Source organism: Neopsephotus bourkii, unplaced genomic scaffold, assembly GCF_033783945.1.
Source record: "Neopsephotus bourkii isolate Nb327-2 ecotype Australia unplaced genomic scaffold, CSIRO-AGI_Nbou_v1 NB_284, whole genome shotgun sequence".
In the NCBI taxonomy this organism is placed as follows: Eukaryota; Metazoa; Chordata; class Aves; order Psittaciformes; family Psittacidae; genus Neopsephotus; species Neopsephotus bourkii.
In genome coordinates, this window is record NW_026900793.1 from 933,203 (window position 1) to 951,935 (window position 18,733).

The 18,733-nt window shown below is 40.5% G+C and overlaps 3 protein-coding genes across 4 annotated transcripts in view; 2 read left to right on the top strand and 1 right to left on the bottom strand.

The window, feature by feature from the left end:
- Nucleotides 1-2,879, top strand: part of CENPP (centromere protein P) — a 133,482-nt gene extending 130,603 nt beyond the window's left edge. The window contains exons 6-8 of one of the 2 annotated variants that reach the window (XM_061346997.1): nt 145-221; nt 2,122-2,213; nt 2,488-2,879. In XM_061346997.1, the coding sequence (XP_061202981.1) occupies nt 145-221; nt 2,122-2,213; nt 2,488-2,609 (291 nt within the window). In that variant the 3' untranslated portion in view covers nt 2,610-2,879. Of the gene's footprint in view, nt 1-141; nt 222-2,121; nt 2,214-2,487 lie in introns of both variants that reach the window. The other variant, XM_061347000.1, reaches the window with a different exon arrangement.
- The window catches only part of PBRM1 (polybromo 1), a 351,134-nt gene that overhangs the window by 146,633 nt on the left and 185,768 nt on the right, over nt 1-18,733 (top strand). The window lies entirely within an intron of this gene.
- IPPK (inositol-pentakisphosphate 2-kinase) overlaps nt 2,632-18,733 on the bottom strand; it is a 29,853-nt gene continuing 13,751 nt past the window's right edge. Inside the window, exons 3-13 of the mRNA XM_061346985.1 lie at nt 15,673-15,768; nt 14,807-14,873; nt 13,102-13,223; nt 12,602-12,691; nt 11,934-11,992; nt 11,427-11,499; nt 10,145-10,424; nt 8,854-9,004; nt 7,409-7,511; nt 6,846-6,925; nt 2,632-5,947 (exon numbers count right to left, since the gene is read on the bottom strand). Coding sequence (XP_061202969.1) covers nt 5,722-5,947; nt 6,846-6,925; nt 7,409-7,511; nt 8,854-9,004; nt 10,145-10,424; nt 11,427-11,499; nt 11,934-11,992; nt 12,602-12,691; nt 13,102-13,223; nt 14,807-14,873; nt 15,673-15,768 — 1,347 coding nt within the window. The 3' untranslated portion in view covers nt 2,632-5,721. The remainder of the gene's footprint in view (nt 5,948-6,845; nt 6,926-7,408; nt 7,512-8,853; nt 9,005-10,144; nt 10,425-11,426; nt 11,500-11,933; nt 11,993-12,601; nt 12,692-13,101; nt 13,224-14,806; nt 14,874-15,672; nt 15,769-18,733) is intronic.

Here is an 18,733-nt window from a genome sequence, read left to right on the forward strand (position 1 = left end):
ATTTAAACTTGTTAGAGTAACCACACTACTACAGATGCAAGCTGGTAAGATGCATTGCAACTGGAAAGCACTCGCTATAAACCACCTTGTCTACAATTTTTGTGACCTAAATTATACCCTTTTCAACCTATTTATTCTCAGGAGAAATATCCTGACATCGTGACCCTTCCGGAAGGCCTCCTGGGAGATTACATACTGCTGAGGGACCCCAAAACTTCTGGGTGAGCCAATAAATCCATTTCTTGATTGTGAAACACATAAGGACAATCTGTTGGTCTGCTTGAACGATGGCACTCTGCTTTGTAATGCGTTTAAACACAAAGCCTAGATAGTGTGTGTTACAGTTTAGGGCTATAACCACACATTTAAAATGTGAAGAGATAAAAAAAACAATTAATTGTATGTAGAGGTCACATGCACGTGGCTTTGTTAGAAAAATCAATTGCATTGCTACTGCGTGTACCTGCTCTTAACAAGCTAGGTGGAAAAAACAGAGAACTTGAGGAGCCTTTTAATTTGCATTTAAAAACAAAATCCATTATTCTTTTAGTTTTAGAAGCTCATGCTACAGTGAAGAGTCTAAATTCCAAATTTAGGAATGCTGGATGCATCCCCTGTGTGATAGGGTGGCACTTTCCACCCTGGTGCCTGAGATGCTCCATCCTTGCATGCACAGGCACCATTGGAGCTGATCAGCTACAGCTCTGCTCTCTTCAGTGCAGCAATCACACCACACCCAGGCAGAGCATGGCTCTCTGGTCATCTTCTCTTACAGAATGGAAAGAAAACCACAGCCACTGTGTGACTGAGAGCAGCCAGAGTTGTGTTTTTCCATTGTTTTAGAAGGAAATCAGTTAGACAAGGGAGGGAGCACTGCACTCCCATTTATTGTTATTACTGTTAGCCCAAACAAATACAAATAAACCCTAGTGTTGGTAGTTACTGTCTGGTTTAGCCAGAGCTGCCATTTAAAACCAAGGCCTTTTAACTCTGGGCTGCTGAAATGAATCTTTCTGAGCCCAGCATAGCCAGAAAACTATTGTGGCTAGATGGTATTCTGCAGTTTCTGTTCATGTCACCAGGTGCCAAGTGCCAGTACACATACTCCCTCTCACCCACAATCCCCCCATTTCAGTGGGTTAGTAGAAATACACTTGCATATTAATTGGTTTGCAAAATCCCAGCACAAGCTGTGTATAAATTCCCAAAGAATTCTTCAGAATGAAGTGGCAAAAGGCCAGCAAATCCTAGTGAAAGGAAACTTCCACAGTCACAACTGGTCAGAAAGGGACCATCCTGCTTGCAATGACTTGCTACCATGCCAATCAACTGGGATCAGGAAAGCCTTACTTTCCATGAGGAATACTCCTAAAAGCAGGGATAGGAGGGAAATACAAAATATAGTAAAGCAGAGAATCTATTACAGCTGTTGTTTTAGAGTAACCCCTGTGTACGTGACAGTTTTCCCCTGCAAAATCCAATGACCTCGTCCTGCTGCAAAAGCTGGAACTAATATTTCGCCTCGCAAAAATCACCACCAAGACCCTTGAGGGAGTGATGAGGGTGAAGAGTGTTTACAAAATTAAAAGCAAACCAATGCAGGACTCTAGGCCTTAAGACAGATTTACCCCTGTGTGTTCTTCTGAAGAGGCCATGAATAGTGGAGTGGATCTTATTTTGAAACCCAGAACGCCCCTGTTTATGCAAATGCTTCATCTGAAGTTATTTTTCTCTATTTTCATCCCATATCCAAGTGTGACCCCTGAGCCCAGGGTGCATAGCACAGAGGGATGCCATTTTTCCTTTATCTTACTATCACTGCTGTGGAAACTTACCATTCCTAAGGGATGACATGAACCATGGGAAAAATCTTTGAGGTTGAGAATTGGAGCATGCCTGGAACTGTTCCTCAGCAGTAGATCACTGGTTTTCCTTGGTTTCAGTACACATATGTTTGGTTCTGAATGCAGAACCAGAGATCAGGGGGTTGCATTCCTTGGGGTGAATTTTGTGTAAGAGCACACTGAGTGGAACCTTCAAGTACAGCACTTCCTGCTTTGAAGAAACCTCAGACAGGTGCTGAGTTAACCCTTAACCAGCTTTTCTATGCCTATGCTACAGGTTTGAATTAATGATTGTTTGGAAGATACACATCGATGAGGAAGGGAGACCTACACCTGTCCTGGACCTTCTGACTAAAGTACCAAAGCAAGGTAACATCAGTTGCTTCAGAGCCTGTTTCTGAGCTTCCTGAGGGAATGCCTGTCCCCTTTTCTTCCCAGCATCTCTTCAGGGCACATGGAAATCCCTCTTGTGGAGCCCAGCCAGGCAAGCAGCTAAGCTTCAGCTCCTGTGTCACTTCACTGAACAGGGCTCACACAACCTAACAAGCTTGTCCTCCTCTTCTAGACAGCAGGGAGCCTGCTTTGGCTGCCAGTAACAGTGCAGCTGTTTGGAAATCTGTTTGTGGTTGTGTTCTTCTTGCAGTCCTGGACCAGAACATGGCAAGGATTGAGAATGCGCCCGCCTGCTTCCGGAGCATGCTGCTTCTGGTTGGGATAGAGGAAGCAATTGAGAACCTGGTCACCGTATTTGGCTCGGAAAGATGAATACAGCCTTATTTACAATAGGTAGCAATTTCAAAAGTAGTTTTAATTCAGATATTGTGTTACACAGTCTATAATTTCATTGAATATAAACATTAAGTTATTTTCCATTTAGAAACCATACTCATAAAACATGCTATCTGTACAATTATGGCACGTTATATATAAATTGTCATGACAGGAAAATAAATACAGCCATTTAAATACAAAAATGCCAAATAAAATAGTTACATGTACAGAGTGAATTCATTATAAATTTATCTTTCTGAATCATTAATGTACCAGAGTGGTTTTATCTTCTTAACATTTTCTAGATACCTGGAAAGTGTTAAAAGATCATGCACTGTCAAAAATCAAGTCCATAAAAATCCATTTCATTTCACAGCTCTGTAGAAGTACAGTGATTTTAAAAGGACAAGAGAACAGTAAGAGACTCCTGGAACAAAGAGTTAAATAGTTTTCTCATTAAATTAGGATGGAAGTAGACAATTTGAAGATTTCAACGACATCCTATGCTAAAAACAAAAAAGGAAAAAAAATGGTAACTGTATGAAGTAGCTTTTTCCACACAGCAAGTGTTGAGGAGAGATAGCATTAACCTAGAAAGAGCCATTACACTTCTGTGAGGAGAGATGGACGAGTTAAGGACTGCTCACTGCACTACTTCCTTTTGATTTCCTACCTCCAGGGGGAAATCCTAGTTACGAATGCATCACATTTCATACATTCATCCCTGAAGAAACCAGAGTGGACAGATCTCCCTTCACTTCCACCAGATGTACTGTTAGCTCACCAGCAACCTCTCAGCATTTCTCAGGAGTTCCTGCTCTGCACTAGACGTTCATCACAACCAACTGCTTTGTCCAGACCAAGCCTACATGACTGTAAGTCACATACTTCTCCCGTAAGGAATGACAGCTGCTCCTGGAATCAAGGGGCCAAAGCCACAAACCAGAATCTCGATAACATCATGGGACTTCCTCTTCAAATCCACAACTGCTCTAACCATATCAGCAGCAGTCTGCCAGCTCCATTTATCAGTTATGAAAATATATGTTACAGCAATGATGAAATAGGTGGAGAAACCAAGAGCTAAAGAAACAGTATGTTTATAATACTGAAATTGTAATAACCTGCTATTTGATCACTCAGTCTCCTACTGTTCTGGTAGGTGAGGAGAAACTGGCAGGCTGGATTGGTTTCTGTCAGACTCTACAGTTGAGCAATGCCAGGGATTAAGGTTCAATGAGCAGCAATCTGTAACAGAATACCTTGTTAGGTATCAGGCAGACTAATTTCAAGTTTGGAATCTAGTAGACAGGCACAATGCAGTGCTCTTTATCCACTGACATATTACTGGTTTAGCTGGTTTTGTGTAACCCTTAGTGTATTTCATCTTTAGCTCTTTCTTCCATGAAAATGAAACCTGCTAACAGCACATGCTCTTTACTTGCATAAAAAAGGTGTGTGAAGTTACAGCATAAAACCCTGAAAAGTTTCCTTCCCTCCTCCTCTAACAAACAGTTGGAGGATTTCTGGATTTTAAAGTAGCCTCTCTTCCCCCCAGGTCTCCTTTGGAAAGAAGGGGCTGTTACCACTGTCACCTACCAGCTTATTGCCCTGTTGCAGTGTCACATTTCAGCGAGGCACCCCACTAACATGTGTTGCCGCCTGCAGAAAAGCTCTGCAGTGGTATGACTCTGCAGCTCAAACCTTTGAGTTGTATGGGGTTTTCTCATTTTGCTTTTTGAGTCTCAAGTAAAACTGAACCATTCAGCCAAAAAGCCCAATATAAATATATTTTCTAAATGCTAACCTACCTTATTGTGAAAAACATGACCAGGAAGCACACGCTGCGCTCAGGTAATGGCAGGTCACTGCAGCTTGAACAGCATCTCTGCATACTTCTAGGTGTGCAATCCACAAGCATGCAGGGAAAGTGCCTGTAGATTTTACCATACTACCTTCTGTTTTGGACACATCCTCAGTTTCCAATTCGGGATCTTCCTTGAGGATGGTTTTTACTGCAACCTCTCACAAGGCTTCTGCTGCACATACTAACATTTACAAAGCAAAGCCATCATTAGATTGCTGATGTAGTGAGACAAGCTTAGCTCCAGTACTCGCATGAGAAAGTGACCCCTTGGCAGCTTCAGAAAAGAAAGCCAGGTTTTTTTCATTACTTAAAACAAATGAGCCTGAAAGTGGCTGCTCACACTACACAGCATGTGTGATATCAGTGATATAATGCCACCATCTGACACAACCTAAAAGTTCTGCCATAACTTGTAAAATACATTATTCTTACAGTTCATCTTAAATTAGGTTAGAGCGAGCTGTGGTTTCACCTTCAATAGCAGCATATAATGTATAGAAAATACAAGACCAGCATGCCAGAGGCATTGAGCCCAGCTGTCATGTACAATGCAAAGACACTTGCCTTTAACACCCTTTTCACTTTGTTTCAGAAGCTTTAGGTAGATGCAAGGTGAGCACAGAGCTGCTGGAGGCAGGCTGGTGTTCTTAATCTCATGTGTTAGCACTGAAAAGTGTTCAGCAGCAACACAGTAGTTCCACAGGTCAGTAATGCTGGAGAGCCACCTCAGCTGTTTTCTGCTAAATGCTGTATTTAATGTTGTTACATTTATTAATTCAATACATCTGTATTTAATGCTAAAATGTTGTGTTAGGTTTTGTCACTCTTCTACCAGGTATGAGTGAGGCTCAGAGCACAAGCTCCAAAGCAATTCTCCTGTTAGTAATTAGGCTTACTATGTTAGTGCAATACTTCAGGAAACCTTTCATTCTGTGCTCTTTCAATTCTAAGAAGGAATTCAACTTTTAGTATTAATCTCATCTGTCCTCTAGTTCCAAGGTATGGCACGTTATCTGTTCTGTCATATTAAATACATTCATTGAGGTTATGGAGCAAACGTGCGTTTTAGTGCTATTCTGTGTCTTTGAAAGGCATACCAATTAGAAATCGGTTCTGAAAGCAAAAACATTCACAGCTGAAAGATGCACTGAACACAATAGGGAAAAAACCACCATAACTGTATTCCATTAATCTTTCACTTTCTAATGTGTTTGAATAAAAATAACCTTAAGGAAATGGTTACACTTTATGGAGAACTAATGTGCAGTCTTCATTCTCCTTGAAGAGAGTGGACATCACTGGGTCATCTTTGGCCTGTACATTCTTCAAATAATAGTTAACTATCTCGCTGTCCAGTTTGTACTGGTGGGGAATGCTTTCGTACGGTTTTAGGTCGAGGTCCAGCACAGAAACAGAAAAGGTGAATCTCGATTTGGATGTGAGTACCACAGGTCTCTGCTCAGAGCTGGAAAACAAGGAAAAGAAATTCAGCTAATGTAGACTTTAGGAAACCATAGCTCCAGCTTAGCCAGCCATAAAGTGAACATGCCGACACTTCTCCCAGCATTTTCCTTTCAGCCTCCACACAGCTTAATTCAAAACATAACTCTCAATTACTGTGTCTGTGTGTAGTAAACCTAACCTGGTCTAGGTGGTATGAATTCAAAGCAACATCCTGAATAGTCAGCAAAAGCAGAAACAATCACTGCAGCTCCTACTCAGGTTCAAGGTAATACAAATTCAGTATTAGAACTAATGCTCAGGCATATACTCAAGGATGGAGGACTTAGGTCAACCACTACACAAATCATCTCCATAATGAATGTTTTATTCAAGAACTGCAAGGCAAATGCAGAAAACAATATTCTCCAGAAATAGCAAGGCTTTGATGAAACAAAATCTCCTACAGAAAAGCAGACCAGTACTGGTGATGTAAGTCAAGATGGACACCACCATGGCAGAGCCTCCTGCCTTACAGTGAGTCACCTCTATTATTGCCTGTTATTCTAATTAGGCAGTTACTGGCAGCTTGTCTTGAAAAACCTCTCATACAAGGACACCAAGGCAGAATTGTATGTGCCTACTTAAAAACATGTATATCTACTTTGAACAGACAAGTCAAATTTTAGGATGGGAGTAAAATATAAAACCTTTATCTTCTGTATCAACTTAAAACTTCAGAAACAGCCATTTGCCCTAACTATCTTCAATCAGAACTCTGATAGCTGACAGCCAAATATCTGGATGCTGCCCCCATCCCCAGAATCCAAATCCCCACTTTTTAAAGTTATTTGACTGAACTATGCAAATGCATCTTCAATTTCTGAATCAGGGGGAGTCACTTGGAAGCAGGCACCTCTTACCATTCATCTTGCAGGGAGGGTGAAAGGGCAATCATGAGGGAGCAGTCTTTAGCAGTCATTGCTATTCTGTACTGCTGCACCTGCACAACATAAAAATCACACAGATTTTCTCTTACACTTTACCTGCCTTTAGCAAAGCATGCTGTTCTTTATGGAAGGCATTAGCATACCCAGTAGGTTGGTACTTTAAAAGCTGGAAATTATCTCTGTAACAGATGGTTAACAGAAGGAGCTGATTTTACAGCATCCTGTATAAGAATCCTGGTTATTTCCTACACATAGGTACTTTAATTGAAGGCCAAAACAGCACCAGCTCATGCAAATGCCTCTTCAAACCAGAAAGGCAACCACCAGCTTATTTTTTCTCCCTAGAACTGGTCCTAAACATGTTTGGTTTTAACTCCTTCCACAATACAGATGCACCCTGGCACAGTTAAGAATTTTTGACCATGCAGCCCTCTGGCGAGCCAGCAGCAATGCTGACACGCTGTTCATCCCTTCCAGTGAGACAGGAGTGCATTAACAGACTAAATAAGCTTCAACACCACACACAGGGAACGTACCTTTGTTAACGCAAATGCTACTGTCCCGTCATCTTCAGTTGAAAGATCTAGCAGCTTCTCATAAAACGCTTCATTGTAAGGTCCATCTATCTGTAATGTACTTCTAAATAAATTTTTAAAAGATTTACAGAGAGCCAAGATGATTTACAGGTTTTCAAGCACATCTTTCCTCAGCAGCCCAGAAACTCCAGTTAGAACAAACGTAGCAACAGGTTAATACTCAGAGACCTAACGCTATGACCAGGCCCTGTTAGTCTCATATCACTCAAGACTTGCTGCTTCTTAGGACTTGAGCTGTTTGGTTTAGGTATTTTTAAAGATGGAACACTGTTAATCCACTGCCAGCTGTTTATCACTACAAAAATGAGTGAGTTTTAAACATTTAACAGAGCCTTGCTGAGCATACTGACTCCTCTGACAAGGCCCTGCTCTGCCCGTGCTTCATAGTGTGTGCTCACAAGGGGGTGGTCTGGCCTCCTGGCTGCCTTCCTTTCCCTGTTGAACACCTGAACTCTGGCCTGGAAAGCAGAGCCCATAAAAGCAGGGTGTTCAGCACACAAACTCAATACAGACAAAAGAATACCTTTACAAGGTTATCAATATACAAGTACGCTGCACTGCAAGTGATTTAAGCAGAACTTGAGGCCAACCCCATTATCTGTAGGACAACCCTTCAACTGCACGAGGAGCCCTGAAGGAGCTCAAGCAGAAGTGGTTTGCGCATGAAGCCGGAGTGCCCTCGTGTGAGCAATGGCAAAAGTACAGGCAAGATACAGCCCAGAAAGTCAAGCAGCATCCAAGTCAAGGCTTGTTACAGCAACTATTACTGCAGCTAATAAGCTCTATTTGAGAACAAATTTAGCGTCTCGCAATGCCCAGTATTCTATTATTTCCTTACCAGGCGAGAAATAACATAAAATAAAGAATTCTGTGCCTCAAGCACGGTTTGAACACTTGCAGTCTGGGTTACAATCTGCCATTTGGAGCTATTCGTATCATGCAACAAGGGCAGGCTGATTCAGAGCTGCTGCAGGGCTAGATTATTGCCAAATATGAAATTCAGGAGTTTAAAGGGCAGGTTGTAGGTAGCCCAATATAGACTTAGGAATGACTAAAAACATCACTATTGCTGCAGATGCAGTTCTAGCTGCACAGGTACCAGAGGCAGGACAAACAATCCATCTTACTCTGTATTTCCTCAAATATAGAGCCTCCACAACTAAGAAGCAGGGCATTGTTCTCTCTTACTCTGCCAAAGTGAGTAACATCAACACTTTCTGACAATAAAGCTCATCTTTTATGTTACCTGGCATTTCAAGTTAGAAATTCAGAACATGCAACCCGTGACAGAAGGTCACATACGACATAACAAGAGATAGTGTCTGCACAGAGCCAACCTTGTCTGTACCTCCTTAACCAGAACTGAAAAGCTATTTAAGACTTACCTTTCTTCAGGAAATTCCTCTAAATACTGTTCAACTCTACTGTACAAAGGATGGAGTCCTTCAATATCCAGCATGTCCAGCATCTGAGCCTGAAGGGTTTTATAAAGGAGACAACCCCTCGGTAAGCCAGAGCTTTCCAATTTATGTTTACCTAGAAGAAAATGTATGTTCAAATAAGACAAGATACGAGTGATGTCTTCGCTTCATCTTGCCACTACACAGGCTTGTGCACAAGGTAAATCCAAACACTCTTTAGACCAAGGAGGGGGGACACAACCCCAAAACACTTCAGTACTCAAACACCAATGTGCCAGGTACATGTGTACTACATGGCACATTTGCACAGGATTTATTCTGACTGCAGAGTAAAACACCTGCTATACAACTCTACAAAAAAATTAAGCACCCACACCCCATAGACTTCCACTGCAACCGACTTCCTGGAGTCTGCAAGAGACATTTGTCACGAGCTTAAAGCCACCACAAATTCAGCAATATGAACTGTTGGCAGAAAGTAATCTAGCATTTCAGGCACTGGGTCTTTTTAATCTAGCATGGTATGTATGAAAGACACACCTTTCTTTATAATCTAGTATGAAAGTATGAAAGAGATATGTATTTGCTGTCATTTCTATAAGACAGCTCTCTCTCCACCACAACAAAATCAACCAGCAATAAAAATAGACCTTCAAAAGCAGCATAAGAGACATGCTGTCTGTGTAATCAGGGTAACTAACAGCATCTTGAATAATTAGAGCTTCACAAAACTTATGCACTCAAGAGTTATTATTTACAGTTTTTCCACTCACTTCCCATTCCTTTTCCCTCCAGCATTCATGCCTTGCTTTTCACCAGGAGAAGAGTAGAAGAAAATGAGCTACATCCTATCTGTCAGGGGCTGATAGAAAGAGCAGGGAATGGCAACAAATAGGTGTCACATAGACTAACCAAAGCAGCCAGGCTGCATCCCATACAACATCAAAATTCCCCACTTGTTCGAAATATCTTCGATGGTTATCAGCTCAAACTGGTATTTCCTTCCATTTTAACTACCATCTCCTGAATTTCTTTTTATCCCTGTCATTAGGTACAGTGCTAGCAGTGCTCACTGCAAGGTTATCCTAAACCCAATTATCCAGCACTTACACAGCTTGAAATTCATTATTTAAACTTCAAGAAAACTCCACTGTTTCCCTTCTCACATCACTTTCAAACAGCAAAAGAGAGGCAAAGATCTGAATAATTACATGATGACAGTTAGTTACTGACAACACAAGAAATTGTTTCTTACCATTTCTCACTAGCTCCTTATTAAATGCACTTGCTTCACAGTAGCTTCTTCCTTGTGAAATGGGAACTGTCTTCATATCACCTGCTCTGCAGGCATCAGTACTACTTAGTAGCGTCATAGTTATAACATGGATTAGTTCTTTAACAATTGTCCTTGTGCAGTGTGGTCCACTGACCAACCCATTGGAAGGAAAAAAGAAAGGTTTTAAGTGACGAGCAAGTTCATTCCAGTCAGAGACACTGTCCTGGTCATCTTTGCAGCCATAAATTAGCTCCCCGTTCTGCAAACAAGGAGGGGGGAAAAAAAGAAATAGTATTTAGGTACTTCATGAAACCCAATTATTCATACTTGGTTAATCAAGGCATCAGACTTAATATTTTAAAGCACACAGCACAGAAAAGTGTTACTAGTTTAAAAGTCTGCATAGAAACACACACATTCTCAATCTCTTACAAATTTGCCTTCTGAAGTTTTATCAGATACCACAGGTAACAAGCTTTGAATTAGGACCAAAAGCCCATTTAAATCAAGTGCTACTTTCCCAGCCTAACTGTAAGTAATCAGAACAATAAAAGTGAACTGATACTGAGCACATTCTCCTTTCACTTCTTTCTGAATAACGTCAAAAGCACCACGTCAAGCAACCTTCTTCTAAAAGCCAGACTGGAAAATGGAATGCTGTAATAAGGGACATAAAAGGTGTAAGTTACCTGTACTAACAGAAAAAATAGGAAAGTTCATACAGGTTTAAGAAATTCAAATAGTTGGTTTAATACTGGAAATGAATTGTAAAGAGTATTTCCTAGAATTAATATGAAAATCTGCATAAGCCATCAGTTACTGCTTTGTATTTTTCCTACATTAATGCCATAGAAAAGTTAACTTTTCCTTTCCTGACAGAGATATGCTGTGCATTTGGCCTGCATGAATGCCATAACAGTAAGTTAAATTCAAGTATTTGCAGCAACATGCAAAGTTCTCTACCTTCTTCCTTCTGAAGCAGCACATAAAGTTTTACAACTCTGGTCATCTTTAAAAGTCACTGTCTATTAATTGCTCCTTGGCAACTCTTTCAGACTCACTAGCTCTAGGAAGTGATCATTTACCAGTCCTAACTTGAAATCTAACTAAGAATTTTCCTGTCTTCTTGTTGGTGGAGTCCAATAGTGACAGTGCTGATGACGAAAATCTGAAGTAGGATCCTGACTGTTCAGATCCTGAAGTCAAATTGTTTAAAAGCCAAGGCAAAAAGAAAGCAAGCAGAGAGATTTGACTGTTTTACCTTAAATATTTTCAAGTTGTTCTGTGGCTCCTGTAATAAGCTCTTCAAAGCAAAGTGCATTCTCTGTTTATTTCTAGAGGGGAAATAAAAGAAAAAGTATTTTATCACAGCCCTTAGATGTTTTACACCCCGGTCTGGAGGGCTCTACAGAATCAGAACTGGCACCTGAAGTGAACACACCTATTAAGCATGTTGCTCACCCTGAAGTTACTTCAAAGACAAAGTGACTGTTTATAATTGGGACTTCAAATCTGAGTATTAAACAGTTCTTAGGTTTATTGTTATGCAGGAAAAGGCACTGGTGCATTAATAAGCAACTCTCAATTCTTGAAATAGGTGTAAGGAGATTTACAGTGCATATTTCTGGGGCTGTATACCTAGGATAAACAGGTATGGATCATCCATAATACCAGAGTGAAAGTCAAGGTAATCTGAGAAAGAACTCTGTAACACAGATGTTTTCTGGGGAAAACAACACCACAGGAATCAAATTATGTATTTCCTTACCCTGAGAAGAGATCCAATGGGCAGTATTTACTTGGTCGCTTCCATTTTCCATTTGCTACCTGTTGAAAAGCCACACCACTTGTTAATCTCTCTTTCTCCAGTAACTACTCAGTTATTTTCAGCCAGGAGTGTGGCACTAACATCCTGTCTTCAGAAGTCCCATGATATTTAAAACCCTTTGAATGTAAAATGCATGATCACTGTGGGTCTTCCTGGTCATATTTAGCTAAAAGTCACTCAAATTGCATTCACAAACAGAAAGTGTGGCAAAAGGTCACATTAAATTACAGCAAGGAATATCTACAGGATTGCCAGCACATAATGGACATCAGCCAAATGGATTCCCTGTGCATGAGGTGCTGTTATGAGCTACAGAATACTATGAATCATTTGGTTAGCTGCCCTTGAAAAGAAATTTGACATCTGAGTTTACTCAATCAACAGTGTTAATAGTCCTCAAAGGCTAATACTGTATTTGTTTGCTTCCAGCTTCCCACAGAACTCGTTCCATCTCTCACTAAACAGATTTACACTCAGCAACTCAGATGTGTATCCACCTACTATCTTTAGTCATATCAGAAATTTAAGCAAGTTTCAACAGGGAAGCATAACTGGAATAGCAAATAAAGTACAGTACAGCCAAAGGAAAACAGGATGACTTAAATTACCTTTAGATGCTGATGCATACAGTAACGACACACCTTGTGCTTTATCTCCTGTGAAACGTGGCTGGAAAAAGGAACGAAGCCACACTTTGGCTAAAACAAACAGAAGATTAGGTATGTAAGTATATATTACTTTATAAAATGTAAGGGCACACAATATGCAATTTTTTCCAATTAAAGGAAAATTAGAAAAATACACTAGTCAACATCCAGTACTTAACAGCTGTATAATATCCCCAGTTATTTTAGAGTCCTCACTTAAGAAACAAGGACACACAAAACAGCTGTGGTCTGCAAAAAAGCCTGGTAAAAAAAATGGGGTATTTCCCAAGTTTTAAGAGATCAGGAATTGGAAGAGGGAGGGGAACATTTCATCCAATGAATCACAGTGGAAGCAGCGAGCTCTGCCTTACCCCACCTGCTGCATTCATTTGCAACTGCTCTGGTCAGCATGTACTTAAACGCAAACCAAACCCCCAGAATGATCATGTCCCATTCCATACCTTAATCTCTATGCAGAGGATGGGCCGGTGTTCCACAAAACAATAGGTCTGCAGCCTGGTCAGGTTAGGAAGGCACATGGCATAACCACTAAGAGTGTCCATATCTTTATCACAGCGAGACTCTGGGGGAAACAAACAAAAAAACCCCAAACAAACAAGAAAATTAGGTGTGTGGATTTTTAGTTACTCTGCAGTTATCTCTTTCACCATGTGGGATGGGAACCAAAAAGAATAAAGATAGGACACCTTTCACCAACAAAATGCTGGGGTTTGGTTTTCTTAACTGAAGCAAGAGTACATCCACGTTCAGCTGAATGACACTTGTCAAACCAAACAGACCCAGAAATCTGAAGTATTAGAGAAGGTCTTGCGTGACTTAGGCTTATGTGAAAAGTAACAGTAAAGCAGATTGTTTCCTCAAAGTTTAAAAGAAAAACTCCTGTTAAAAACCAGTGAGATCTGCAGTTGCAAGGCACTTGGACAGCTCCTGACAACCACATTTCTGCCTCTAGAGAAATCCCCAGGAGCTGCAGACACAAACATTTTAACTGTAAGAAACAAAACCAAATTCTATCATTCCCTTCTATCAGTACTGCTGATTTTGTAACTTGTATTAGACACTACTTACTTGCCTTGCCGATTTCTGGCACTGTGGAACTGTTTCTCAAAAAGATGAGGACAAGTCAGCAACAGAGTGTCCTGTGCTCACTGTATGTAAATGAATCCAAAATTTCCCAAAGGCATCAAAGTACTTTAATACCGTATTTTTCCTCAAGGAACTTTGCTAAAGCAGGAGTTTCTGGCTGTTCTCCAGAACATTGAGAACCTACCATGAGCAACTTCTCATTGCCCTTTTTAGAGCTTACACCTCAGCATACTTTTAACTATACATGAAGAATGATCACATAGGTGTTGCTGACCGAGCATGACAACACCAAGTTCTGCAGTGCTTCACTTCACACCAAACACAGATTGCTAAACTGCGAGTCCTGCAGCATGATCCATAAGGTTGCACAAGGTCAGTGCACCCTTCCCTTCACATACTTGTCCCCTTCAGTCCCCCCTGTCCAGGGAACCTGTGCCTCACCTCTAGAGACCCCAAAGTACTATATAAAAGCTAGGAGAAATCAAGGACTGCCCCATGTCCCAGAGGCGCCCACTGAACTTCAAAGGCAGCACAGCCTGGAACACCATAAATACTTGGAGTGATACATGCCCAGGGATCAGGACAGAGACATGGAAAGGTGGAACACTATGCTGCACACTGCTCAAGTGCTAGAAGTCAAAGGATGCAGGATGCTTTACCCCAAGCGAAATACAAACAGTGAAAATAGAACAATTTAGTGTTGAGTTTCTGAAACTGTCTTTCTCCCATAGCTCTGCTGCACAGTTCAGGAGAAGCACCTGATGGAATTCAAACGATTATTTCAGAACACATTTTCCCCCTCCCTCACAGACCTTTGATAAGGACTCCACAGCAAGGTGAAAACTTGCTCAAGAATTAACAAGCACAGGCTTATAGAGGATCCCTTTCTATAATTTGATGAAACTAACCACAAGATGCAATTTGAGAACACACCTGGGTTTTCCACAGGAAATTCTGAATTTGCCATTGTTTAAGTATTAAGAACAGTTCTCATATTCCAAGGTATGATGCTTTACAGATGAGGAAGGGTCTGGTTTTAATGCTATCTCTGGCACTTACCCGGCCTCTCTGGCTGAATTTTTAAACACAGCTGTCTTACGAAGTCTAAAGGCAGTTGAATAATTTCCTATTAAAAACAAAACAAAAAAAAAACAAAAAACATTTCAACACAAAAAATTAATATCCCATTTGGGGGTCTTAAAATGGCATACCAAAGTTCAGTGGATGTTATCAACTGAATATTAAGGCAAAGAGTAAGCAGCTTCCCCCTCTGATTAACCATCTGTATGAAGACCTGCACCTGCAATCAACTGCCATACTTACTCCACTATGAAAACCAGACCTAATTTAAATAAATGCACAAGAGCATTTTCAGTGTCAGTTCCATGTGCATGAAGAAACCTTCTGCATTTTGTCCTTCTCCCAAAGAAAAAAGTCCCATTTCATCCCATCTCAGATCTCACCCCAACCCTTCCAAGGCAGTATTGTGTAACTCATCTTCTGGAAGATGCTGTAACTTCACTATCTGATGCTTAGGTTAACTAGACCTAGCCACCCCAAAGAATAGAGTGAATGACAAGAAAAAGGTTACTTCTGACCACACAGAAGCTTACACAGTTTACATGAACCAGATTTCTCCCCTTTTTTTGCAGTGCCTTTAACCTCATGCAGGGCAAAGAAATTACCACTATTGCAGGCTACTTTTCATTTAAAGTAGCTAGAATTTAGCTCAGAATACACAGTACAATTCAGTCACCACAGCACAAAGCAGGATCTCTGTTTAGATCCAGATGCTTCTTGTGTGTTTATCTTGCTTAGGAATATCTGCAAGCCCCATTAATTCCTTTTACTGGCATTCAGTGCTCCCCAAAACGCATCAGTGTTTACAGTGCATAAGCCATTTATTTTAAAAATAAAACATTTACCCCATGGTGAACATAGTTCTCCCCGAAGAACTGCTTCATGACATGCTTTCCAAAGTCTACGATGTTTTGCAGATGGTGCAGTATTTCCTCTGAAGCCTGGAAGAAAGAAACAGGGTAATTTAACTCTGAAATAATGATAAACACCACTCAGGAATACAAACACATACCAGTCAATGATTCAGCAAAGTCGTTTAATTGCCCTACTGAGTTTGGTAGGTCAATGCATGTTGAAATTAAACAGACATGTGAAATGTGCTACATTTGATTCCCTACTGCTGCCTGAGGGGCTGAGTTATAAACAGGAAAACAGTCAGAAGAGATCAATCTTAGACTTCAGGGGGGAAAGGACAGAGAAAATGAGGAAGGTGGGAGAGGGGGGATTACTTAGGATCTACTCTGTGTTTGACCATTATTCTTAAAATAGCTCAAGGAACTGTTAATGGTCAAGAGATGCAGAGCATGCCTTCCTACCAACAGGTTAAGCACAGGTGAGGCTTTGAATGTTAGAAAGTATGGCACTTGGAGATTTGGAAGAGAACGGCCACAGAAAGTGAGAAATCACAAACCTCTGCAGAACAGGTACAGAATGTGCCATCTGTCCCATATCCTGCTCCAGACAATGAAAAATCTTACTATAATGTCATATTCTGTTAATGTTATGTGCCTGTAAGGAAACACCATAGTTCTTCTACAAGCCCAAAATGCCAAGGTAGGTAGAAATGAAGCTATCTAAGTACTAGTGGGACTGCAACAGTAGCACAGTCTGACTGTGAAGACTTCTTCTTGTGAAGCAGCAGCAGAGAAGCTTTACAACAGTGTTATCCCACTCCCAGCATACTCTGATTCTCTGCACAGTATATTATTGTAACAATAAACAGTCTCCAAGCTCCTGCATGCCTTAAAAACACAAAACCCACAGCCTACCACTGTACGCTATAAAGCATTGAACCATATAAATTTGGGATTAAGCAACAGTGGAGGAAGAGAAAGTGCAGCACGCATGTCCAAGTTAAAAGAAATCAGAAAGGAAAAAGAACACAAGTGGGAGAATACAGAAAAAGATAAAAAGCAGAGTAAGAGAAAACACTAGGAAGACAACACTCAGATAAGGCCATAGCCTAGAGAAGGGGAGACCGACCGCATCCAACGTTAAAACTGTTCATGGGTAGGAGGAGACTGCCCCTACCTACGCACTCTTACAAACTTTGTTGTATAATTCCATCACAATAGGAAGGTTTCTTTTCTACCAAAAGCAGCTAACCAAAAGTTACCTAACAAGCTTACACAAGTTGTGTAGGATTACAAAAGGTTTTGTTACTGGAACACACGTCTGCTAAGACTACATCCCCACTCTATTCTGCCTCTAGCAGGATTCAATTTCCAGACTGAAGCAGCAATACACAACTCTGCAATATGTAATAATAATTTACAGGAAGAAAAGAGTTACTACAGTAACATACAGCACTATATAGCTGCTTAAGTAACATACTGTGCTACACTGTTACTTCAGTAAGCAAAGCATTAACCAGAAACCCAATCCTTTGCAGCAAGTAGGAAAACCACAATTTTTCCAAAGCACTTCATAGCATTTCCATCATTCTCTAAAGGCCAGGACAGCACTTATTGTGTAAAATGTCTGGCATATTGTATGTTGTCTTGTTTCTCTGAACAGCTTTCCCTGCATCCTTTCAAGAGAGCCAAAATGAGCCTGGAGTCTCTTCACAACAGGCAATCTTCCACTATTTGAGTCTTAGAACAAAACACACGCTGTGATGCCTGAGTAACTTCCTCAGCTGCAGTCATCTGGTCTTAAGAAGTGTATTTGAGGAAAAATAATTAATAGACAACAAGATGCACAAGCAGGCCACCCACATGGGTATGCAAAAGGATACAGCCTTCTATACCCTTTTTTTTTTTTACATGCACATGTATATACATACTGGGAAATAAGCATTTCAGAAAATCAGGACATTCATTCACTGCTGCTGCTACTACTACAAGGCATGATTCGCCAGTTAAAAAGATCAATACAACTTTAAAACTACAAACCAAGCTTATGACACCTGCTCACCCATTTTATAAACTCTGAACACAACAAAAACCCCCTAAAAGGCTGCTGAAGCATCACCTTTCAACACTGCAAAATGTTCAGATGAAAAGCTTTTGAAGGACCCATCATTACTCCCAGCTTATTTAGCGAAACACCAGAACTCAAATAGGTTCCCCTAAAATCAGGCAAAACCCCCCAAAAATTCAATCAGAATACTCATATACTAAAATTAGCAATGTGCAATTAAAATAGTTCCATGAATCCAGACACGACTTCCTACTCAAAAAATGCAAGCCCCAGAGTTACATTATTATTTCTCATTAAAAAAATAATAAAACAAACCAAAAAACACTGAATTGTAATAAGATTACAATTTGCTGCATCGCCATCTTCTTTAACTACTAGCTTATCTAGTCCCAGATCCCAAACAATATAAACCCAAAGCAGTATCCAGACTTGTTAAACCTTTTCCAAAGGAGTGCAGCAGAAGAGCCTGAGACCTGTTTGTCCACATCTGAATTTCAGTGTGTGTCTTACTAGAAAATTCTGCCCCAACTGCTTCTTTCAAAGTTGTTTACATTGGATGAGCTGCAATGTCATGCACAGATTTAACACAATATATATTTATCCTAACTCGTCTAGCACTAGCCAGGAATACAGATTACACCTAAAAAAAACATTTTCCCCTCTCTAGCATTCACACACTAAAAGAATGTCATGAACAGGAGATTCTGTTCTTGTGCTTCAGCATCCCAATCCAAAAAGCTATCTGCATGCCACAGAAGCATTATCAACTTCAGTATTGTGGTGGGTAATTGTGACGTGTCACTTCCTGCCTGCCTTTGTGACCTCATCATACTTGGTCAGGTTTTTTAAAAACAATTATTATGCAACAAAAAAAGAAAGAAAGCTGGTACTCGGTGGTTTCTTTCTTAAATAAATGGCAACCAATTGACTTTTTACTTAAACTTGTGGTCTAATTCTCCCTTGCTATATTAAAACTTGAGATAG